This window comes from Emys orbicularis, chromosome 1 (genome assembly GCF_028017835.1).
Source record: "Emys orbicularis isolate rEmyOrb1 chromosome 1, rEmyOrb1.hap1, whole genome shotgun sequence".
Taxonomy (NCBI): domain Eukaryota; kingdom Metazoa; phylum Chordata; order Testudines; family Emydidae; genus Emys; species Emys orbicularis.
In genome coordinates this window covers 367768283-367793282 of record NC_088683.1, presented here as the reverse complement: position 1 = coordinate 367793282, position 25000 = coordinate 367768283, and the positions used below count along the sequence as shown (strand labels likewise).

At 46.1% G+C, this 25000-nt stretch overlaps 2 protein-coding genes across 2 annotated transcripts; both read right to left on the bottom strand.

Moving 5' to 3' along the window:
- Positions 1 to 1691: 1691 nt before the first annotated feature.
- On the bottom strand, positions 1692 to 2630 carry LOC135895185 (olfactory receptor 52D1-like). Its single transcript, XM_065423257.1, has one exon. The coding sequence runs from the start codon at positions 2628 to 2630 to the stop codon at positions 1692 to 1694; it is 939 nt and encodes a 312-aa protein (XP_065279329.1).
- Positions 2631 to 9830: 7200 nt separating this feature from the next.
- On the bottom strand, positions 9831 to 10769 carry LOC135875631 (olfactory receptor 52D1-like). Its single transcript, XM_065400588.1, has one exon. The coding sequence runs from the start codon at positions 10767 to 10769 to the stop codon at positions 9831 to 9833; it is 939 nt and encodes a 312-aa protein (XP_065256660.1).
- Positions 10770 to 25000: the final 14231 nt, after the last annotated feature.

The following is a 25000-nucleotide window of genomic DNA, read 5'->3' as shown; positions in this document are numbered from 1 at the left end:
CACACCAGGCCTCTGTTACAAGGCGCCACCATGCCAGCTATCATTTAAAAAAAGAAAAACTTGTAAAGTTTTTAGAGATTCTATTTGCAAAGGAACTTCTCCCATCATGAGCTAAGTGGAACAGGTGTAGCATTATACCTTGACTGACCAGTCACTTATCACACATACCAAATACACTTTCCACTATTTGTATCATTTCTGCCTTTGGCCTTCAGTCATTTGCAGACAGCCTGGGACAATTGCTGTGCCCCCGTACGTCCTATCAGGGTGTTACCACGGAAGCCCAGCAAAGATAATTGAAACAGTGACCAAGATGGCGGAGCGGGAGGGAGTTTGTATAATGAAGATATCCACAAGATACTGTGAGTGGCACTCACTGGTACAGAAGGTCAGCAGAGCCCACAGATTTTAGGTGGCAGGGCCCTTCTTCCCAACACCCGCCCTCACATTGGGTTCAAGTCCCGTCCCCACCCCTGAGTCGGACCTTGAAGGCCCTCCTGTCAGGAGACATCTCCCTTTGCTGGGCCTTCATCCCATGGCCCCACCTTGCTCTCCCCAGCTGCTCATTGATCTCAGCTACTGTGTTACTTGTGCCACAGCTGGCATCTTCTATCCTGGCTCTGGCCCCGCAGCTCCCCACTGTAGCTCATCCCTGGCTCCCTTTGGAGCTGCTGGTCTGTGCTGACCCAGTACCCGTTCTTGTCTGCTGCTCCAGCTGCAGCTCCCCACTCTGCCTCAGCACTGCCGCTCTGCCTGCTGGGCTGCTTCTCTGGCCCTTCTGGATCTTGCCAGATTTCCACTGCATTAGAAGCCCAAAGTCATTGAACAACTCACCTGGAAGTAGCCCCATCACTTTTTTCAAAGAAAGGTTTTTTTATTAACACATTTGTCTATACATAAAATAACAAATGAAAGCTTTCGTTACACACCTACTACAGATTTGATTTAAAAAAAAAAAAAGCTACAAGCCCCAGCAGGATTTTGTTCACATTAGCAACACACCTATGAGATGACAATCAAACTCAAAATACTGGTACTTGTATCTTGACTAAGGGTTGGCAGGTGTTTCAATCAAAAAATGGCATTAAAAAAAGCCCCAACGTAGCCCAAAACATTTGTAATGAAAAAACAACTATAGCATTATTATACTATTTCTTTCTAATTGCATTCAGTTTGCTACAGTTAGCCTTTATTTGGTTTATCCTCCAGGTTTCGTTAAGGATTGGAAGTAGAAAAAATCAGGTAAATTTCACTCATCGTATCACTGTACAAATGATAGTTTCTTAATTTTGTCGTCGCCTATCTCAAACTGCAACTTCTGTTGATCAAACTGATAAAGAACCCTGTTTACACAGGAACTAATGGAAAGCCACCTTGCATCAGAAATCTGCAGTAGCAGCTAAGAGTTGGTAATGTAAGAGTTACAGAAAAGCCATGTGACAGGGGGATAGAGGGTGGGGGCTGATGGGTCATGCTCAAAGAAGTCAGGCGATGGTCAGAGAGAGGGAATTCAGCAATGGAGAGAGCAGTGCTGCGTGATGGAGTGATGAGAGATTAGGTGTGAGGAACTTCTCAGACTGTGAACCTCCACAATGCTGAGCTCAGTCAAACTGGGACAGAGCACCCTTGATTATCAAGGAGATAGCCTTTCCCCCTCTTGTAACACAAGCTAAATTCAATGTCCCAGGCAATCACATTCTGCAGGTGTATTTGCCCACTTTGTCACGAAGCTCTTTGGTTTTGACCCCATAAATAATAGGGTTGAGCATGGGGGGGATGAGGAAATAGAGGTCAGCCAATAGGATGTGAACATGGGGAGCGATGCCCTGACCGAATCGGTGCATGAGAGGGGAGAAGAAGCTGGAAGTATAATACGTAATCATCACACAGATGTGGGCTGTGCAGGTGTTGAGGGCTTTCTGGTAGGCTTTCTTGGAGGATATTCTGAGGAGGGCCCTGATGATTAGACCATAGGACAGGGCAATGAACATCAGGTCTAACCCAACAACTACAAACACTATCACTAAGCCATACATCCTGTTGACTGTAATATCCCCACACGATATCTTTGCCACAGCTATAGGTTCGCAGTGCGTGTGGGGGATAACGCGGTTGGAACAGAATGGCAATGTGTTCAGGAGAAGGGGCATAGGCAGAATGAAGAGAACAGCTTTGATCAAACCTAGAAACCCTAGCTTAGCTATTCGTCCTTTGGTGAGGATGGTGGCATATCTCAGAGGGTTACATATGGCAATGTAGCGATCGAAGGCCATTGTCACAAGGACGGTTGAGTTTATAACAGCAACTGTGTGAAGGAAGAACATCTGGGTGAGGCAGCCACCCACAGTAATGCCTTTCAAATTGAACCAAAATATACACAGTGCCTTTGGAACGACGGAGGTAGATGTGGCGATATCTGTGAGTGCCAGCATGCAGAGTAGCAGGTACATTGGCTTGTGCAGGGTCTGCTCTTTGCCTACAACAAACAGAAGCATAACATTTTCCAACAGGCCAACAATGTAGAATGTAGCGAAAGGGATGGAAATCCAGATATGGGCAGCTTCCAGGCCAGGGATGCCCATTAGGATGAATGTTGAAGGGTCAGAGGGGGTGAGGTTGAAAGCTGCCATGAAGTTCTCAATGTGTTGATCGAGCTCAGAAATGTTCAAGGTGCCTGTGAAGAGAGTGAAGCACAGCAAGGGGCGTTACACACTTTATAGCAAATAATAAAGTTAAATATAAAATATTTACTATATTAACCGTCTAGAAATGGGGGGCAAGAAGTAGATGGGAACATTTATAGAGATTATTTCAGTTATAGTCAAGTCCAGAGAAGTCCTCAGAGGGAGCTAACCAAGCCAGGTCAATGGACAACATGATGGCAGATAAACTTTCATGTTAATAACTGCAATGTGTATGCCAATGTGTATGCCTAAAACTTTACAAGATTCTAATTTAACTGTATGAGCTCATGACAGGGATCTGGGCATAATGGTACAAAGCTCTGTGAAACCCTGTTCACAGTGCAAGCATGGACAGAAACTAAGCAAAACACTGAGATCCAGGAGGAGTGGGATGGGGAATCATACAGAAAATACAGTATCATGAGATCAGTCAGTCAATGTTTCACCCTCCTGTGGTCTCCTATGGGTAGTATTGGGCATCCTTCTCACACAGGATATTGTAGACCTAGAGGGGTTCAGGGAAGGCAATGAGAATGATCAAGGGCCTGGGGAAACTGATATGGAGAGAGGTTGAAAAGACTGGGATTGTTACCTTTACAAAGGAGATGAATAAGAGGGGACACAAGAAAAGTCTATAAAATACTCACTGTTAGAGGGCAGATTGAGACTGTGTTCTCCATATCTCATAACACAAGATCAAGTGGACATTCAATTATACTGAAACATGGCAAAATCAAAACAGATAAATAAAGAATGCTTGCTTCACTCAATGCTTAAATAGACTGAGGAAATCCTTACCACAAGTGGTAGTTGAGGTCACGAGATAAGCAAGAATCAGGAAGGGTTTGGACATTTACATGGATAGTGAGTATCCAGTTACATTACTTACAGCTACATAAATATTTTGGAAAGTCTATACGCCCATGTGTTTCAGGGCACAAGCCAATCTCTAGCGGTTAGGTGTTAGGGTGATGCCTCATGATGGTCAAGTCACCGTCCCCATCCACCTGCTACTGGGTTTCTTACACCTTCTGCAGCAGCTGTGGCTGTCACGGTCGGAGAGTGGAAAATGGACTAGATGTACCATAGGTTTGACCCCCCGAGGCCATTCCTAGTTGGAAAGAAGCCAAGTGTCCGCCATGGAAACAGACATGATCCTGCTGGGCTATGACTTTGTGCTCAACAGAGCTCAACGCCTCTTTGGTTTGTGCATTAGGAAGGATGCAAATTCGATATTTTGCCCGGTTTCAGGGCTCTGGGCCACTGATATAGAGACAGCATATCCCGCTATCATGCCTTCCTCCCCCCACTCCCTCAAGCGCACACACACACACAGACACACAAAGACTGTGCATTCCTGGACCTCCCTCGGTGAGATTCCCAGCACTGCCTTGTTTCCTCTAAGCCAGAAACATGCTTTTATTTTTATTCATATTGGTTCTCCTCATCTTCTCCAGAACCAGAGATGCAAGGGCACAGAGAGAGCAGATCCCTCTCTATCCCTGAAAATATTGTTTATACTCATTGTTTTGAACCTCTAAGCCTGTGAGTTTGAGATTTTAGCAACTCTCCTCTCATGTCAGTTCTTCTTTGGTCCAAATGAGCTCACTCATCCTTAGAAGCCATGGGACGACTCCAGTTGAAGTCACTGAAGGCTCATGATTGGTGTAAACAGGTCATTTATTTAAGTTCCTAGATGTGGATTTAGGGTGATCTCAATGGGGCCAAGATTTCACCTTTTAACCTATTTAACTTTCGACAGTGATAATCCCGGCTTCAGGTCCTGCTACAGAGAGCACCATTGTGTTAGGGTGCTGAATGAGTCTGAAGGAGAGATCCGCTGATGGCAGACAGTGACAGCAGAATCTGAGAACTCCTGTGTATGCAATTCTTGTTGTGAACTCTCTGGTAGCAAAGAGACCCACTGCAGAGGCTTTGGCTGCACTACCTCACAGCACAGTGAAGTTGCTGAATTGGAAAACTTGAGCGATCAAGAGGAAAAATGATTCCACCCAAAGAAAGAGAGTTACTGAGACAGATAGAAGGACACAGTAAGACACAAGGAACTGATCTTAAAAAAAAGTCTGATCTATTTCCAATACATTTATCGTTCCAATTATGCCAGGCAAATCTCTGGGTGTTTCTGACAATAAAACAGTTCAAGTCACTGTGCTGGTGAATTCCTGCCCAGATGGTTCTTGATTTGAACCTTGGATCCCTGCCTCAGCCCTCATCACTAACTTTAGGGCAGAAACAAGCCACTCACCAAAATACCACTCAGCAGAGAGGAAATCTCCTTACCCAGGGCTCTGCTTTCCTGTTGCAGTATCAGCGTATGAATCTCACGTGTCTGACACTCAGCGTGCTGGACAGTGTCCTTTATGATTCCCCTGTACAGTCCCTGTGGACTCTCCGGTTGGCAGGACTCCCAGACAATTCCCTTGAATCCGTGAGCAGTAGGAAGAGCAGAAAATAGACCCTGGAGAACTGCAGCTTGAGAGTCTCACGTGGGAGCGAAGAAATGATTCGCAAATACCAGGAGCTCAGATTGTCAGGGCAAACCGAGTCTTGCTGATTGTGCAGCCTAGCAATTGGCCATGACTTTCTTTTCTGTGTGTAATGCACTATGTGTGGGAATGCCACCACGAGTTACGTGACCGAAACCCGTTTCAGTTAATCGGAGCAGTGTAATAATGCACACACCCCCTGCAGTTGTAATATCCAGTCCATTAGCCCTTGAAAAGTCACTGACACACTGTGGAGGCCAAATGATGTGATCTTGAATTGATGCAATGCGAAGTGCTTTCTTCTCCCAGCATTCTGGCATCAAAGGTATTTGCCAGTTTCCATTTGTGAGGTCTAAAGTGGCAGCTCAAACTGTTCTAATAAGTTCATCAACTCTCTGCATCGGGGAAGCATCAAATTTGAATACTGTGAAATTTCAAAAATGGATGCAGATTAGGGTTGTGCTATTCTGCGTCACAAGTAGGACAATGGGATTTGTCCACTCACTGTGTGATTCATTCACCAGTCCCCAGACCAAAATGACCAAAATGAGTTCATCTCACATGGTATCCCACATTTTACACGGGAACAGTCATGGAGTTTCCCTGATGCATTGTCCTGGGGCCATTTCAGTATGGTGGCCTTTTAGGTAGGTGTTCTCTGCTGGGGTCAGAACTTGAAATACAGATACATAGTCAATATTCGTAACTTCAGATACAAAAATGATACATGCGCACAAATAGGATAATCCTTTTCACCAAATCCTCAGTTTTCCAATGACACCTGACAAGACATATCAGGTACAAAATGTATCATAATTATGTCATAATTCTATAACTCTGAAGAATATGGGGTGCAGGGTCACAATGAGTTTATTAGGAGGATCCCCTCCTAGGCTTTTGGAAGATTCAAATGATAGAAGTAAAGCACATTAGAAAACATATTCCCAAATATATATACACCTCTACCCCAATATAACGCTGTCCTCGGGAGCCAAAAAATCTTACCGCGTTATAGGTGAAACCGCATTATATCGAACTTGCTTTGATCCACCGGAGTGCGCAGCCCTGCCCCCCGGAGCGCTCCTTTACCGCATTATATCCGAATTCATGTTATGTCGGGTCATGTTATATCGGGGTAGAGGTGTATATAAAATGGAGGGGTCTAAATTAGCTGTTACCACTCAAGAAAGAGACCTTGGAGTCATTGTGGATGTTCTCTGAAATCATCCGCTCACTGTGCAGCGGCAGTCAAAAAAGTGAACAGAATGTTGGGAATCACCAAAAAAGGGATAGATAATAAGACAGAAAATATTGCCTCTATGTAAATCCATGGTACGCCCCCACCTTGAATACTGCCTGCAGATGTGGTCGCCCCATCTCAAAAAAGATATATTGGAAATGCAAAAGGTTCAGAAAAGGGCAACAAAAATGATTAGGGGTATAGAAGAGCTTCTGTATGAGGAAAGATTAATAAAACTGGGACTTTTCAGCTTGGAAAAGAGGCGACTAACGGGGGATATCATAGAGGTCTATAAAATCATGAGTGGTATAGAGAAAGTAAACAAGGTAGTGTTATTTACTCCTTCTCATAATACAAGAACAAGGGGCCACCAAACGAAATTAATAGGTAGCAGGTTTAAAACAAACACAAAGTATTTTTCATGCAACGCACTGTCAACCTCTGGAACATTAAGTTCAAACCAAATATATTTTATTAAACAGCAACTGTAAAATAGTAAGACAAAAATGGGAAAGGTTCAAGGTAACGAGGAGCCCTGGTCTGTGCGCATGGAAACATCACAAACAGCTGTCCCTGGGACGTAAGAAAAGTTCGCAGCCTGTTCCTCACACATCCCAGGCCTCCTGCCCAGGCCCTGGCTGCGCTGCAGTGAGACTAGTTCAAACAGTGGCCACATGCCCTGAGGGTCTAGGTGACAGGACTCTTCTCCCCAGCAACTGCCCTCCCCATATCCAAACTTCTCAGTCCAGCCTTCAAGGCCCTATTGTCTGGTGACGTCTCCCTGCCCATGGCCCCACCTTGCTCTCCGCACTTCTCATTGTGCTCGGCTGCCATGTTACTTGTGGCATGGCCGGCATCCACTATCCTGGCTCTGGCCCCACAGCTCCCCACTGTAGCTCATCCCTGGCTCCCCGTTAGTGCAGCAGGTCTGTGCAGACCCAGCTCCCAGTTCTGGTCTGTTGCAGCTGCAGCTCCCCACTCTGCCTCAAGCCCAGCCCTCCTTCTAGGCTCCTTCTCTCTGGCCCTTGTGTTTCTGGCTGCTGCTGCTCTGCCTCCAGCTCATCTTGAGGTGGTTTGCTAGAATTCTACTGCATTTATAGCCCCAAAATAAGGTAAAAAGTAACCTAAGTGTCGCCCCATCTATTTCTTGAAACAAAGTTGTTGTTGTTGTTTTTAATTCAGACATTCATCTATACGTCAAAAAACAAACAAAGGCTTTCATTACATACCTACTACAGATTTGATTTTTTTAAAAAAAAGATACAAGCCCCAGCAAGAGTTTGTCCACATTAGCAACAAATCTATGAGATGACAATCAAATTCAGAGTCAAAGCCCTAGTACTTGATTGTATCTTGGTTGATGGTTGGCAGGTGTTTCAAAGAGAAAAAATGGTGAATAATAGTGTTAAAATAGCCCCAAATGAGCCCAAAACTTATGTAGTGTAAAAACGTCAATGACATTATTATATTATTTATTTCTAATTGCATTCAGTGATGGTAGAAAGTCAACATATTTTGTGTTGAACGAGTTTGCTAAAAGACAACCTTTCATCCTTGCTGTTTTTTGTCACAATTAGACTGCTTCTGCTGCTTGTCATGCAGTGCAAACATTTCCTCCATTGATGCACTCTTCACATCAGATTTTGTGTCATTGCCTGTAAGCCCTAACATGAGGAATGTTTTCTAAAAGTTCCTCTTGCATCTTGTTCGTAGGGTTTTTTTTAATCAGGTTCCTGTGAGAAAACAGTCTTTCACCTGCAGTGTTGCTAAAAACTAGCAATAGCAATGAAAGAGCAAAGAAGCCAAGTTCACTAAAGTCTTTGGCCCCAGCCGCATCCATGGGTTCGAGACCTTCAACCCAAAACTGCTCTACTTGGCTGTTCTGAGTATGAGGACAGTGAGCCATAGGCAAAATTCTTCACCACAATACAATGACAGGAATGAGATATCAGCCAATCTAGGATGTGAAAGTGAGGCAATCACCTGAATGTTTGGTGGCAATCTCTATATCATCTGTTTCACAAACTGCAAAATGAAATGTTGACACCTACTATTCACATCTTGGACAATGGGAATGGTTCGTATGTATTTTTAAAGTTCCAGCTGAAAGCGAATCCAAAATCAATTGTGCCAAGTGATAAGTTATTGGACTCCCAGGCAATGTTATAGTTAAACATAGCAGTCCCTTGAACAGATTTTTGAGAAAGCCCAGCATGGTCAACTTAAGTATTTCACTCCAGGCAGTGTCAGGAATCAATCAATAGGAACAGAGCAATTTTGTCTTGTCTAACACCGCAGTTCATTAGACTGAAGCACACACAGACATAAGGAATTGGTTTAGAACAGTCTGGAACTGTATAGAGTAATTAACAGCAGATTTGCAATGGCCAGTTGCTCAGCTGCTGGGGTGAAAGTGTGTGAGGGAAAAGGTTTCTCAAGCTGGCTTCAAAGGACTGCTCCAAAGTGCACCGTATTAGCTAATCTTTTATAACTTTTACAAAATCCATAGTGACACCACTGGACCATCACTATTCCTAATTTACAATAAACTTCTAATATCACAGGCATCTAGACTCAAGGTTTTCATCCATTTATATTCTTCAATTCTCACTTATTTACTCGTCTGTCCACTGCCCCCATTCTGATAAGCAGAAACTGCCAGTTAGATTTTAACCTTGCATCTAAAAGGCTGCTTTCCAAGTAACCCTGAACTATGTGGTGTTCTATTGTATTAACTCATAGTGGTTGAGTGTATACCCTCTTGTTGCAATTGGCTTCACCTCAATGTGGGGTAAACACCCCTCAAATCCAGAGTAATACAGTCCAGTTCTCAAAAACACAATTTCACAACTTTCACCAATAATCTCTAGTAGAATATCCTCAATTCCTGCAGCAGTCTTCCTGTATGAGCACTTTCCAATAGAAACATTTGGTTTATCCTCCAGGCTTTCTGATGGATTGGATGTAGAAATATCAGGTAAATTTTGTTCACCAGATCACTGTACATATGATTTAAAAGTTTACCATTGTAGTTGTGTTCTTTGTCTTTGGTTATCAGAAAACAAAGCTTCAGTTCCTCAAACTCATTAAGAACCCTGTTCACACAGGCTCTAATCGAACGCCACCTTGTTTCAGAAAGCTGCAATATCTTCTGGTAGTCTAGAAGTCATGGAAATGGTGACTCAAAGAGAACAGGTGATGGTCCGAGAGAGGAAAGTGAGCAGCAGAGAGAGCTGTGCTTGGTGATGGAGTGATAAGATGTTAGACTTGAGGAGCTTCTCAGACTTTCAACTTCCACAATGCTAAGCTCAGCCGAACTGGGACAGAGTACCCTTGATTAACTGGGAGGTAGTCTTCCCCCTTTTGTCATGCATGTTTAAAGTCAGTGGCCCCAGGCAATCACCTTCTGTAGCTGTATTTGCACACTTTGTCACGAAGCTCTTTGGTTTTGGCCCCATAAATGATAGGGTTGAGCATGGGGGGGGCAACAAAATAGAGGTTGGCCAACATGATGTGAATGTGGGGAGCAATGCCCTGACCATACCGATGTGTCAGAGAGGAGAAGATGAAGGGAGGATAAAACATCAACATCACAAAAATGTGGGCTGTGCAGGTGTTGAGGGCTTTCTGGTGGATTTTCTTTGAGGATATTCTGAAGAGGGCCCTGATTATCAGAATGTAGGACAGGGCAATGAGTGTCAGGTCTAACCCAGTGCATACAAGCCCTACCACCAAGGCGTACATCCCGTTGACTGTGGTGTCCCCACATGAAATCTTTGCAACAGCTATGTGATCGCAGTATGTGTTTGGGATAATGCGGTTGGCACAGAATGGCTGCCTGCTCAGGAGCAGAGGCAGGGGCAGAACAACGAGAACAGCTCTTATCAAACCCACTAGCCCTAGTTTAGCTATCCGTGAGTTGGTGAGGATGGTGGCATATCTCAGAGGGTTACATATAGCAATGTAGCGATCGAAGGCCATTGTCACAAGGAGGGCTGACTGCATAGCAGAAATCGCATGAAGGAAGAACATCTGCGTGAGGCAGCCACCCACAGTAATACTGGTCAAATTGAACCAAAATATACACAGTGCCTTTGGCACAACGGAGGTAGACATGCCAATGTCTGTGATCGCCAGCATGCAGAGAAGCAGGTGCATTGGCTTGTGCAGGGTCTGCTCTTTGCTTACAACAAACAGAACCATGAAATTTCCCAATAGGCTGATAATGTAGAACACAGAGAAAGGGATGGAAATCCAGACATGGGCAGCTTCCAGGCCAGGGATGCCTGTTAGGAAGAATGATGAAGGGTCAAAGGGGGAGAGGTTGAAAGCTGCCATGACGTGGTCGATGTGTTGATAGGAATCAGAAATGCTCAAGGTGCCTATGAAGGGAGAGAAGCACAGAGAGGGGGGTTACACACTTTGTAACAAATAGGTACGATAAATATCTTATAGTTATTTAAAATCCAGAAAGGGGATTGAGCAGTGACATGGCAACATTTACTCCTCATACATATAAAAAGGTTGTAATTAAACTATGAACTCAGGACAGGGAACTGGACATCATGGTACACAGCTCTGTGAAACCCTACCCAAAGTGCAAGCACAGACAGGAGGAGTGGGATTGAGAATCCTACAGAAAATACAATGCCATGAGGTCACTGAGTCAATGTTTCACCATCATTTATACTATTCTGTGTACTACTGGGCACCCCGTCACAGGATATTGCAGAACTAGAGGGAATCAGTTATTGTTCTAGGCTATGACTTTGTGCTCAAAGGAATGGGCATGAGGGTCACAAGGGTCTTTGTTTGTAGGGCTACAGGCTGCAGCTCTGTTACTTCTCCTGTGTCTTTTGGTGAGACAATTTCTTGCAGACAAAAATTAACTGTTAACTGAGAAGAGAAATTCAGCTGCTAACCCTTCTCATGCCTGAATATCAATGAAGTTTGTTGATGACACAAAAATTGGGGAATCGTAAATAATGAAGAGGACAGGTCACTGATTCAGAGCAATCTGGATTGTTTTGTAAACTGGGTCAAAGTAAAAAATACATGTTCTAATATGGCCATATATACAACTAGGAACAAAGAATGTAGGTGATCCTTACATGATGGGGGACTATTGTGGGAAGCACAGTGATTCTGAAGAAGATTTTGGGATGTGAAGGGATAATAATCTAAACGTGAGCTCCCAGTGCAACCCTGTGGCCAAAACAGCCAATGAGATCCTGGGATGCTAACCAGGGGAATCTCAAGGAGAGGCAGCACAGTTATTTTACCTCTGTATTTGGCACTGGTGCAACTGCTGCTGGAATCCTGTGTCCAGTTCTGGTGTCCAGGATTAAAGATGGATAATTAATGGAGATATCCCATCTCCTAGAACTGGAAGGGACCTTGAAAGGTCATCGAGTCCAGCCCCCTGCCTTCACTAGCAGGACCAAGTACTGATTTTGCCCCAGATCCCCAAGTGGCCCCCTTAAGGATTGAACTCACAACCCTGGGTTTAGCAGGCCAATGCTCAAACCACTGAGCTATCCCTCCCCCCCACTGAAGAGAATTCAGAGAAGAATCAGAAGAATTAGTAAAAGATTAGAAAACCTGCCTTACAGTGATAGACTCAAAGATCTCAATCTATTTAGTGTAACAAAGATTGTCAAATGGTGGCTTGATAACAGTCTGTAAGTACCTGCATGGGGAACAAATATTTAATAATAGTCCTTTCAGCCTAGCATACAGAGGTGTAACATGAGCCAACGTCTGGAAGCTGAAGTTAAAGAAATTCTGACTCGAAATAAAGTATACATTTATTAAAGGGTGAGAGTAATTAACCACTAGAACAATTTACCAAGGGTCTTGGAGGATTCTTCATCACTGAGAAAGTTTAAATCAAGGTTGGATGTTTCCCTACAAGATCTGCCCTAGGAATAATTTTGGGGGTATGTTCTACAAGCCTGTGTTATACAGACAAGATGATCACATGGTCTGGCCTTGAAATCTCCAAACATGTCTCCAGGAGTCAGCTGGAGGCTTTTTTTTTCTATTCATGACCATTTTGAATTTAGGCCCAAGGGGAGAAATTCTCATGTGACTGTGGCGCCTTTGAAGCATTACACTACGTGTGTGTTTCACGAGTCTGAGAGTCCTGTGAGGCACTGTATGGATGAACATTTTAGGTGAGAAAAATAATGACTTGAGCCATAAAATCTCTGCACTGAGGAATAAATGTACAATCCTTGCCAATACTGAGTGACAGAGCCGGCTGGCAAATAGTACCAGAGCATCTGTTCTTTACCGTCTCTGTCCCAGTGGCACACTCCTTCAGTCTGCTACCAGGGATTCCTGCACATGACAGCTGTACTTATCTACACCCCATATTTCCCAGAGTTGCTGCTCTTATTATAGAATGGGCATGCTTCGCAGCTTCCAAGTTGTTCCTGTGTAGCAGTCCTTGAACCGCCCTGCGGTGTGTATGGGTGTAACAAGAGAAGCTGCCCAGGTGCCGGCCTTGGCATTTACCACTCATGAGATTTCTCATGGGTGAAACACAGTCACTGATACCCTGCAGCCAAGGGAGCAGGTGTAATGGGAGGTACCTCACCCCCTGCAGAGGAAGAGCTGTGGGGAGTGTGAGGAGGCTTGGAGGTTGTGCGAGCCAGGGATGATTGGGGACCATGGAGAAGATAGTGGAGACCAGTGTGCTGTTGGAATCAGGGTAGCCTGGGATGGGGAAGGAGACTATGGACAGGGGGATCAGAGTATAATGCAGAATTGAATCAACTGATGAGCAAAGAACAGGCATTTCACCGGTGAATTTACATAATGAACATTCAACAACAACCATTGGAAACAACATTGAGTAAAGGTTGTGACACCCAGGCTGCAGTTCTGTGGTTTGGCAGGACAAAGAGAATCTGACAACCCTGCCACCCCAAACACACTCTGGGCCAAGGAAGGTCCCTCCCTGCCTCCATATCCCTCAGTGCTCCTCACCTGCCCATGTACACCCCGATCCAGACCCCAGAACCCCAGTGCTGGCTACTTCTCCATATAGGTTCCCCCCCGAACTTCCAACCCTGCCACACCATGATACCCCTCACCCAGGACCAAAACCAGGTGCCAGACCCCACAACAACAGAAACACCTCCTCAGACTAGGTTAAACTCAGTGTCTGCCTGCCCCAGAGAAAAAGGGAAGATCAGCCTGAACAGCCTTTCTTTGGGCAAAAGAAACCCGAGCAACAGCTCAGGCTGTGCAGGGAAGGAGAGAGGGACAGACTTGGTGGGAGGGAGAGAGGATGTGGAGATTAAAAGGCGCCAGCATGAGTACCTCTTCCTCAAATCAACACAAAGCTTTAAGGTATTGCAGCCCCTTTGAAACCCAGACACCCCTTCCTGAAGCTGCTTTTCCATCTTGGCAATTGCTGATGTCACCTCGACACTGTAGTGGGGTTGCTCACGGGAGGAGGGATAGTTGGGATGTGGGATGGTGTCAGAGACAATCTGCTACAGTGTGGTCCACATGCCATTACAGTCTGAGACACCCCCTACCCTAGGAGGTCTCATTATACCTCTCTGGTCTGTGCATTAGGTGGGATGTGCATTCTCTGTTTCATCCAGCATCCGGACTCCATGCCACTGTGATCTGGATACTGCACATCCCTCCCCCTCCCCGCAGCACACACACACACACACACACTGTGCGTTCCTGGAACTCTCCCGGTGAGATTTCCAACCCCAACTGGTTTGCTCTAAACCAGAAATATGCTTTTCTTTTTACTGCCTTTTGGTTCTTCTCATCCTCTCCAGAGCCAGAGATGCCAGGGAACAGAGAGAGCAGATCCCTCCTCCCGCCCCACAAAAGAATTGATATTCTAATTGTTTTGAATCTCTAAGCCTGTGGGTTTGAGATTTCAGCAATTCTCCTGTCAGTTCTTCTTTGGGTCAAATGAGCTTGTACATGAATTTGCTGGGGCTCGACCCTCTCCGGGGCGATGGGGAGCCACACCGACTCACTACCCACCGGGGCTGGGCACTCTGTCTGGCGGCAGGTTTTCCCCGGCGGTCCTTGCTGTCCTGAGAGGCACGATAAGCCCGACCCTAGCTTCGGGCGGACACTAACGTTATGTTCGGGCTCAGACCCTCAGTCGGGGCTGAGCAACAGTATAAAGTACTTAGGCCCAGGCCCTAGGTCAGGGAGGGGCAAGAAATGCTGGGGCAGGCGCTCAGACCCTCGGTCAGGGCTGAGCAACAGTATAAAGTATTTAGGCCCAGGCCCTAGGTCAGGGCGGGGCAACAAACGCCGGGGCAGGCGCTCAGGCCCTCAGTCAGGGCTGAGCACCAATATAAACTAAGTCTCAACAGGCCTGGGGAGGGGGAGACTGCCACCCACGGGTTGGGTGGCAGGGGGGACGCAGGCCCTCCCACTCCACTGCGTCCCAGCCCGGGTCCCTAGCAGCGGCAGAAGGCCCTCTGCTTAGTCAGTGGGGATCCTGGCCGCAACACACTGACATAGGCTCTGGTAATGCTGCAGCCAGACTGGGGTCAGCTGCCCCCGGGCTACTTCCACTCTCCCCCTCTGGGCCTACCTGGGCGCTGATGTCGGCCTCGGGGGGGTCCTGGACCATGGGTTCGTCCGGCCAGGCGTCGTTCGGCAAGTCCGGCAACTCCTCCGGGTAGTGGGCATAGGGCAAGCCCGGCGGCTCCTCTGGATAGTAGGCGCAGGGCAGGCTCGGCGGCTCCTCGGGGTAGCGGGCGCAGGGCAGGCCCGGCGGCTCCTCGGGGTAGCGGGCGCAGGGCAGGCCCGGCGGCTCCTCGGGGTAGCGGGCGCAGGGCAGGCTCGGCGGCTCCTCGGGGTAGCGGGCGCAGGGCAGGCTCGGCGGCTCCTCGGGGTAGCGGGCGCAGGGCAGGCCCGGCAGCTCCTCAGGGTAGCGGGCGCAGGGCAGGCTCGGCGGCTCCTTGGGGTAGCGGGCGCAGGGCAGGCCCGGCGGCTCCTCGGGATAGCGGGCGCAGGGCAGGCCCGGCGGCTCCTCTGGATAGTGGGCGCAGGGCAGGCCCGGCGGCTCCTCTGGGTAGCGGGCGCAGGGCAGGCCCGGCGGCTCCTCTGGATAGTAGGCGCAGGGCAGGCTCGGCAGCTCCTCTGGATAGTAGGCGCAGGGCGGGCCCGGCGGCTCCTCTGGGTAGCGGGCGCAGGGCAGACCCGGCGGCTCCTCTGGGCAGCGGGCGCAGGGCAGGCCCGGCGGCTCCTCTGGGTAGCGGGCGCAGGGCAGGCCCGGCGGCTCCCGGCGGCCGCTCCGGGCTGCAGAGGTTTCCCAGCCCCGAGCTGGGCTGGAGACGTCTGGTCTCTTCGGCGGCTGGGGCCTGACTGAGTTCTGAGGGCCAGCCTTTATGCTTCCGTGTCACCGCCTGACCCTCTGAGGGGCGGGATCAGTGCTCCCTGGCTCCGCCCACTGCGGCCTCCAGATGTGCTCTTCCCTCTCCGGGGCGACGGGGAGCCACACCGACTCACTACAGAGCTCAACCATCGTTAGAGGCCACAGGATGACTTAAGTTGAAGTACCTGGAGGCTCATGGCTGGTGTAATTCAGGCCATTTATTTAAGTCCTTACATGTGGATTTATGGTGATCTCATTGGGGACAATATTTCACCCTTTAATCTGTTTAACTTTCGGCTCTGAGCTGCAAAAATTACGGCTTCTGTTCCTCCTACAGAGGGCCTATTCTGTTAAAATGCTGAAAGTCTGAAGGAAATTCCCAGTTTCTGGGGCATTCTGAGCCCTGCCATGAAAGATGGGGATTCCAAAAAAGGTGGGCCCTGATTTTGCTTTCAGGGAGGCCAGTGTCAATTTGGAGTGACCCACTAAAGAAAGATTGTGAGAGCAGAATCTGGCCATTGTGTGGCCCATTCTTGTTGTGAACCCTCTGATAACAGAGATCCTCACTGCAAAGGCCTTGGCTGCACAGGGCAGTGAAGTTGCTGAATTGGAAAACTTGAGTGAACCAGAGAAAAATCCACAAAAACCCAAAAAGGAAGGTCCTGAGACAGATAGAAGGACAAAGTCTAAACTATTTCCAATTCATTTGCACTTCCAATTTTACTTGGAAAATCACTTCATTTAATTGCACCCTTGAACCCTTCCTGAGCCGTTAGCACTAACTTTAATGCAGAAACAGGCAACTCACTGAAATCCTGCTCAGCAGAGAGAGGAAATCTCCTTACGGTGACAGGAAGGCAGAGCGCTGCGAATCAGTATATGCATTTCTCATGTCTGTTGCTCACCGTGCTGGACAGTAAGGTTTATGATTCCCTTTTACGTTGCCTGCAGACTCTCAGGTTAACCCGGACTCCCAGACAGTTATCTCAGCTCCCTGGCCACAGGGAAGAGTGAAAAATAGACACCGGAGAACTACAGCTGGAATCCTAGAATATCAGGGTTGGAAGGGACCTTAGAAGGTCATCCAGTCCAACCCCCTGCTCAAAGCAGGACCAATCCCCAACTAAATCATCCCAGCCAGGGCTTTGTCAAGCCGGGCCTTAAAAACCTCTAAGGATGGAGATTCCACCACTTCCTAGCTAACCCATTCCAGTGCTTCACCACCCTCCTAGTGAAAAAGTTTTTCCTAATATCCAACCGAAACCTCCCCCACTGAAACTTGAGACCATTACTCCTTCTTCTGTCATCTGCTACCACTGAGAACAGTCTAGATCCATCCTCTTTGGAACCCCCTTTCAGGTAGTTGAAAGCACCTATCAAATCCCCCCTCATTCTTCTCTTCTGCAAACTAAACAATCCCAGTCCCGTCAGCCTCTCCTCATAAGTCATGTGCTCCAGCACCCTAATCATTTTTGTTGCCCTCCGCTGGACTCTTTCCAATTTTTCCACATCCTTCTTGTAGTGTGGGGCCCAAAATTGGACACAGTACTCTAGATGAGGCCTCACCAATGTCGAATAGAGGGGAATGATCATGTCCCTCCATCTGCTGGCAATGCCCCTACTTATACAGCCCAAAATGCCATTAGTCTTCTTGGCAACAAGGGCGCACTGTCGAGTCATATCCAGCTTCTCATCCACTGTAACCCCTAGGTCCTTTTCTGCAGAACTGCTGCCTAGCCATTCGGTCCCTAATCTGTAGCAGTGCATGGGATTCTTCTGTCCTAAGTGCAGGATTCTGCACTTTGCCTTGTTGAACCTCGTCAGATTTCTTTTGGCCCAATCCTCTAATTTGTCTAGGTCCCTCTGTATGCTATCCCTACCCTCCAGCATATCTACCACTCCTCCCAGTTTAGTGTCATCTGCATACTTGCTCAGGGTGCAGTCCACGCCATCCTCCAGACCATTAATGAAGGTATTGAACAAAACCAGCCCCAGGACCGACCCTTGCGACACTCCGCTTGATACCGGCTGCCAACTAGACATGGAAGAATGGGATGACATGGGATGGAAGAAATAATTCGCTAATAAAAGGGGCTCACATTTTCAGGGCAAACTGAGTTTTGCAAACATTTCTAAAACCCATTTTCAATTGATCATAGCAGCATAGCGCCCAGGCAGTTGTAATATCAAATCCATTAGCCTCTGAAGTTCATTGTCACCTGATGGAGGCCAAATGACATGATATTGAAATGATGCAAGTCGAAGGGCATGGAAAAGGCTTTCTTTTCTCAGGATTCTGACATAAAAGGTCCTTGCCAGTATCACTTTGTGAGGTCTAAAGTGGATATATATATATATATATATATATATATATATATATATATATATATATATATATATATATATATAATCAGCTCTGAACTGTTCTAATAGGTCTTCAACTCTCTGCATCGATAAGCATGACATTTCAATACTGTGTTGATCTTTCCAAAATCAATGCAGAAATGGGTTTTTCTATCCTGCATCAGAACTAGTGCCATGGGTTTCTCCGCTCACTCTTTGATTCCTTCACTCCCAAGGACAAAATGACCTGGAGTTCATCTCACAAGGTATCCCATATTTTATGGGGAATGCAGCCATGGAGTTTGTCTGATGTATTGCACTTAGCCATTTATGTATGGTGGTATTTTAAATAGGTATGCCCTGCTGGGGTGAGAACACAGTGGTAAAGGAAAGAAACAACTGCTATATCTGCATCTTTTGTTTGGTTGACAGTCTCTCCCGGGTGCTTGTATAACAGGTGCCTGGGGGCCTAATTTGGGCTCTGGAGCATATGAGTGTGATGGGCTGTCATCCCCGGGGTGCAGTCTGGGGGCCATGGGAATCTAATCACCCAGTAGAGCTGGCCCTTTTCCACACCACTTTGCTGGTGATTCAGCCTCTCCAGGCCCTGTTATCACCCAAAACAACAGTAGATAGTGCCACACACCCAAATTGAGCTACCTGAGAGCTTACCTAAGCCACCGAAGTACAAACAGCAGACACCAGGCGTTAGAGGGCTTTCCCTTCACCCTCTCACCTGATTCTTGTCACACAGACAGAAAGCAGAAGACCAGAAGTCCCAAGTGCAGGCAATGTGATGCGTATTCAGGTTAGTGTCCAGCAAGCACATGTACCATAAATCTGACACTGCAGAACCTTGTTTCCCAGTGTCCCTTCTCAGCTCTGATGTCACAGAGCCTTGTTTCCCAGTGTCCCGACCTCCCCCCTCCTTGGTAGGCATAATTATCTTATCTGTTCCATTATACTAACAAATCCATCTGGCGAAGCAGAAACAACACACACAGTGTCTTTGTCCTTTTGTCACATGCATTGGCATAAATATAAGAATATATAGATATAAGAGTATCAAAAATCAAACGGGCAAACAAGACCCAAAATTTGATCTCAGGCGAAGATACAAGCCTGAATCTTACATAGTCACTAGTACTTCTAACACTCCACCTGATTTTTTTTTCTCTTTTCTTCTGGGACCCTCCTGCCCAGGTGTCCTGGGAAAAGCATAAGGCATATGGCGGCACATTTCCTGAAAGGGGCAGGTATCAAGGTGGAATGTGTTGGTGCTCCATTTGCCCCACTACCCCCTGTGCAGTATGATGTTCTGCACCGTCCTTCATACGGGCATACTGCAAGTTTCCAAATTAGAGTTCCAGACTTCCCATAGCAGTGGGCCTGAGAAGGTTGGATCTGGGTTATCAGTTATACTGTGTTGGAGGACCTACATCCCTTTGTGTTACAATTAGCAGTTGTGCTTTATGGATCTGTGCCCTCCTTAATCACCGCAGTACACATTGCAGAACTAGTCTACGTAATAATAGGCCAATAGCCATAATAATCCACAGTCACACTGAGAGCCCTGACAATTGTAAAATTGTCCATCATCTGGGCCACCACAAGAAGCTTTGCTTCTCCTCTTTGGACCCGGTTAAGATTCTTTTAACACCATTCTGGAGAATATATTGTAAATGTGTCCAATTGTTGACTGCTCCATCAAGCTGTTCCTGCAAGTTTGGTGTTTTCTCTTTAGAATGGCTACAAAGAAACCAAGAATTTTCTTCTATAACACTTTTAAAAACATTTTTACAACTTTTAACTGCTTAATTCCCTCCAGGCTCTGCAGAGTTAACTTTTTACTATTTTTTAATGACTTGCTTATTTCCCAAACTGACACCTTCATTTACTCAGATTTTAGCATTCCAAGTATTGTTCCAGGGATCTGAATTCCCCAGGCCTGTACTTACTGCTTCCCTTACTCCTGCCACTCTGCCCCTTAGGGCTCCCAACCTGTTTTCCGATCTCTTTATCAGTTGCTTGCCTGCTTGTCTGGGCCTGATCCTGCTTTCCTCGCTGAACCCTGGAACCATTCCTGAGCCCTTAGCACTAACTTTAATGCAGAAAAAGGCAACTCACCAAAATCCCACTCAGCAGAGAGAGGAAATCTTTTTACTGAGACAGCAAAGCAGAGCCCTGAGAATCAGTATATGAATCTCATGTCTCACACTCGGCGTCCTGGAGAGCGATCTTTATGATTTCCCTGTACAGTCCCAGCAGACTCTCAGGTTGGGCAGGACTCCCAGATAATTCCCTCAGATCCATGAGCAGAGAGAAGAGCAGAAATTGGACCCTGGAGAACTTTAGCCTGAGAACCTCCCTCGGGAATGAAGAAATGATTCACCAAAACCAGGGGCTCAGATTGTCAGGGCAAACTGAGTCTTGCAGACTGTTCACCCTAGAAATTGATGATGGCTTTTTTTTCTGTATGTAATGTACTGCCATCTGCTCTGTTTGAGAATGTTGCCACAAGATATGGGATCAAAAACCATTTTCAATTGATGGTAGTAGCGTGCCATTGCATTCTTCCCATGCAGTTGTAATATCCAGTCCATTAGCCTCTAATTCACTGCCACCCTGTGGAGACCAAATGACGTGATCTTGAATTGACAAGCCAAAAGGCATGGAAAATGCTTTCTTCTGTCAGGATTCTGGCATCATAGGTATTTGCCAGTATCCCTTTGTGAACTCAAAAGTGGATATATATCTGGCAGCTCCTAACTGTTATAATAGTTCATCTACTGTCTGCATCAGGTAAGCATCACATTTCAATACTGTTTTGATCTTTCAGAAATCAGTGCAGACATGGGTTGTGTTATCCTGCATCAGAACTACTACCATGGGGCTTCTCCACTCACTGTGTGATTCCTTCACCACTCCCAGGGCCAAAATGACCTGGAGTTCATCTCCCATGAAATCCTCCATTTTTATGAGGGAACAGCCATGCAGTTTACCTAATCTGTTGCCCTGGGGCCATTTCAGTATGGTGGTATTTTAGGTATGTGTGTCCTGCTGGGGTGAGAACACAGTGGTAAAATAAACAACCAACTGCTACATCTAGATTTTGGGGGGGGGCTATAGTCCCTCCCCCAAGTTTGTCACAGGTTCCTGGGGGCCTAATTTGGGCTCCAGAGAGTGTGAGTGCAATGGGTTGTCATGCCAGGGTGCACTCTGGGAGCTGTGGGAACTGATGCACCCCTCTAACCATCCAGCTGGACTGGCCCTTTTTCACACTGCTTTGCTGGTGATTTAGCCTCTCCAGGCCCTGTTATCATCCAACACGACAGCAGATGGTGCCACACATCCAAACTCAGCTACCTGGGAGCTTACCTAAGCCACCCAAGTACAAACAGCAGACACCAGGCATTAGAGGGCTTTCCCCTCACCCTCTCACCTGATTCTTGTCACACAGACAGAAAGCAGAAAACAAGAAGTCCCAAGTGCAGGGGGGTTAGTTTCCAGCAAGCATGTGTATCATAACTCTGATGATGCAGAGCCTTTACCCATACCCGCCTCCCAGCTCTGACGCTGCAGAGCCTTGTTTCCCAGTGTCCCAACATTCCCCCTCCTTACCAGGCTTAATTATCTTATCTGTTCCATTAAACTAACTAAACCATCTGGCCAGGCAGAAACAACACACACGGTGTCTTTGTCCTTTGTTCACACGCATATATAAGAATATATAGACATAAGAGTGTCAAAAATCAAATGGGTAAACAAGGTGAAGATACAGGCCTGAATCGTACATTTTCAGACTGTGGAGGCCAAATGACTTGATCCAGAACTGATGCAAGCCCGCTGTGTGGAAAAAGCTTTCTTCACCCAGGAATCTAGCATAAAAAGTACTTGCCAATATCCGATTGTGAGATCTAAAGTGGATATATATTTGGCAAGTCCCAGCTCTTCAAATAGTTCATCTACTCTCTGCATCGGATAAGCATCACATTTCAATACTGTGTTGATCTTTCAGAAATCGATGCAGAAACGTGCTATCCTGTGTCAGAATTAACACAATGGGATTTCTCCACTCACTGTGTGATTCCTTCACCAGTTCCAGGGCCAAAATGAGATGGAGTTCATCTCACATAGTATCCCACATTTTATGAGGGAATAGCTACGGAGTTTCCCTGATCTGTTGTCCTAGAGCCATTTCAGTATGGTGGCATTTTAGGTTGGTGTGTCCTGCTGCGGAGAGAACACAGTGGTAAAAGAATCAAACAACTGCTACATCTGGATCTTTTGTTCAGGGTACAGTCCCTCGCCTGTGCAGGTGCAGTTCTGGGCACCGCATTTCAAGAAAGATGTGGAGAAATTGGAGAGGGTCCAGAGAAGAGCAAAAAGAATGATTAAAGGTCTTGAGAACAGGACCTGTGAAGTAAGGCTAAAAGAATTGGGTTTGTTCAGTTTGGAAAAGAGAAGACTGAGAGAGGACATGAGAGCAGTTTTCAGGTATCTAAAAGGGTGTCATAAGGAGGAGGGAGAAAACTTGTTCACCTTAGCCTCTAAGGCTAGAACAAGAAGCAATGGGCTTAAACTGCAGCAAGGGAGTTTTAGGTTGGACATTAGGAAAAAATTCCTAACTGTCAGGGTGGTTAAACACTGGAATAAATTGCCTAGGGAGGTTGTGGAATCTCCATCTCTGGAGTTATTTAAGAGTAGGTTAGATAAATGTCTATCAGGGATGGTCTAGATAGTATTTGGTCCTGCCATGTGGGCAGGGGACTGGACTCGATGACCTCTCGAGGTCCCTTCCAGTCCTAGAATCTATGAATCTATGAATCAGCCAATTTCTAACCTCTCCAGGTTCACCCCGCCTACTGGAGTATGAACCCATAATACTGTGTTGCACTCTGGAGGGGTCTGTACATTATAAACTAATTGGTAGATTTTGCCCTTCGCTCGATATGAGAAGGCTATGCAACAGCCTGTGTTAAACAAGCTGAGATTTTCCCCAGAAACTTCACTCAAAGTCACAGTGGTTTAGATAAATCAAAAAGGAAATTTAACTACAGAAATATATATTTGAGATGATTATAAGTGACAGCAAAGAGTTCAAAGCAGGTTGCATAGCAAATAAACAGAACTGCCAACTAAGCCTGAGGTATTAGATAGATTGACTATGAATCAGCAAATTCTCACCCTGGCTGGTGATACAAGAAGCATTCCATGAGGTTCCCATACACAAGTTAGAAATCCTTTTGGCCTGGGACCAGCATTTCCTCCAGTTCAGTCTTTGTTCCTCGGATATTTCCAGTTCTCTTGTGTGAGGAGTGAGACCACTAGATGCAGTCACACCCCATCTGATATAGATTGACATATGGCAGGAATCCTTCATTCCAAAAAGAGCTCCCAAGTCACTTTGTGGAAAAATACAGGTATACAAAATGGAGTTCGGTGTCATGTGGTCTGGTCACATGCCCTTGCATGCACTCTTGGGTCAAAGCAGCCATTATCCAACGACTGTTTGCTGTATTCTCAGGAAGACTCACAAGGTGGGAGATAAGATTTCCTACAGCCAATTGTTTCCCCTAATGATGCATTACCCTGAATAGGGTCTTCACCATCAGCTGTCTAGACTGGAAGCATTTTGCTTAATGCGTGTCACTAAGATGTAACTACATTTGAAATACAGGCACATAGTCAATATTCAACACATCATATAAAAATGACACATGCACACAAACAAGATAATCATTTTCAGCAAATCATAACTTTTCACATAACACCTGACAAGACATATCTTGTACAAAATGAGGAGAGATTAATAAGACGGGGGCTTTTCAGCTTGGAAAAGGGACGGCTAAGGGGAGATATGATTGAAGTCTATAAAATCACGCCTGGTGTAGAGAAAGTAGATAAGGAAGTGTTATTTACTACTTCTCGTAACACAAGAACTAGGTGTCACCAAATAAAATTAGGCGGCAGGTATAAAACCTGTGGAACTCCTTGCCAGCAGATGTTGTGAAGGTCAAGACTATAACAGGGTTCAAAAAAGAACCAGATAAATTCCTGGAGGAGAGGTGCATCAATGGCTAGTAGCCAGGATGGGTCCCTAGCCTCTGTTTGCCAGAAGCTGGGAATGAGCAACAGGAAATGGATCACTTGATGATAACCTGTCTGTTCATTCCCTCTGGCGCACCTGGCACTGGCCACTGTCAGAAGACAGGATACTGGGCTATATGGACCTTCGGTCTGACCCAGTATGGCCACTCTTATGTTCTTATGGTTTTAGGTTCATAATCATGCAAGTATGAAGAATATGGGGTTCAGTGTCACATTGAGAGTATGAGGAGGATCCCTTTATAGGTTTTTTAAAGGATTCAAATGATAGCAGTAAACCACATTCAAAAACATGATTCCAAATATACATACCAAATGATGAGGTCTAAATTAGCTCTTAACACTCAAGAACGAGATCTAGGGGTCATCACAGATTGTTCTCTGAAAATATCTGCTCAATGTACCACAGCAGTCAGAAAACCTAATAGAATTCTGGGTACCACTAGGAAAGTGATAGATATGAAGACAGAACATACAATAATGCCACTATGTAAATCCCATATGGTAAATACTGAATGCAGTTCTGGTCTCCCCATCTCAAAAAAGACATATTTGAAATGGAAAAGGTACAGAGACGGGCAACAAAAAGAAATAGGGGTATGGAACTGCTGCCGGCTGAGGAGAGATTAAAAAGACTGGAACTATTCCACTTGGAAAGAGGGGATATGATAGAGATCTTATAAATTATGACTGGTGTAGAGAAAGTAAATTCAGATGTCTTGTTTACTCCTTCACTTAACTCAAG

Excerpts from the sequence above, each read along its gene's own strand:
- LOC135875631 (XM_065400588.1), bottom strand. The coding sequence starts at position 10,769 with ATGGCAGCTTTCAACCTCTCCCCCTTTGACCCTTCATCATTCTTCCTA.
- LOC135895185 (XM_065423257.1), bottom strand. The coding sequence starts at position 2,630 with ATGGCAGCTTTCAACCTCACCCCCTCTGACCCTTCAACATTCATCCTA.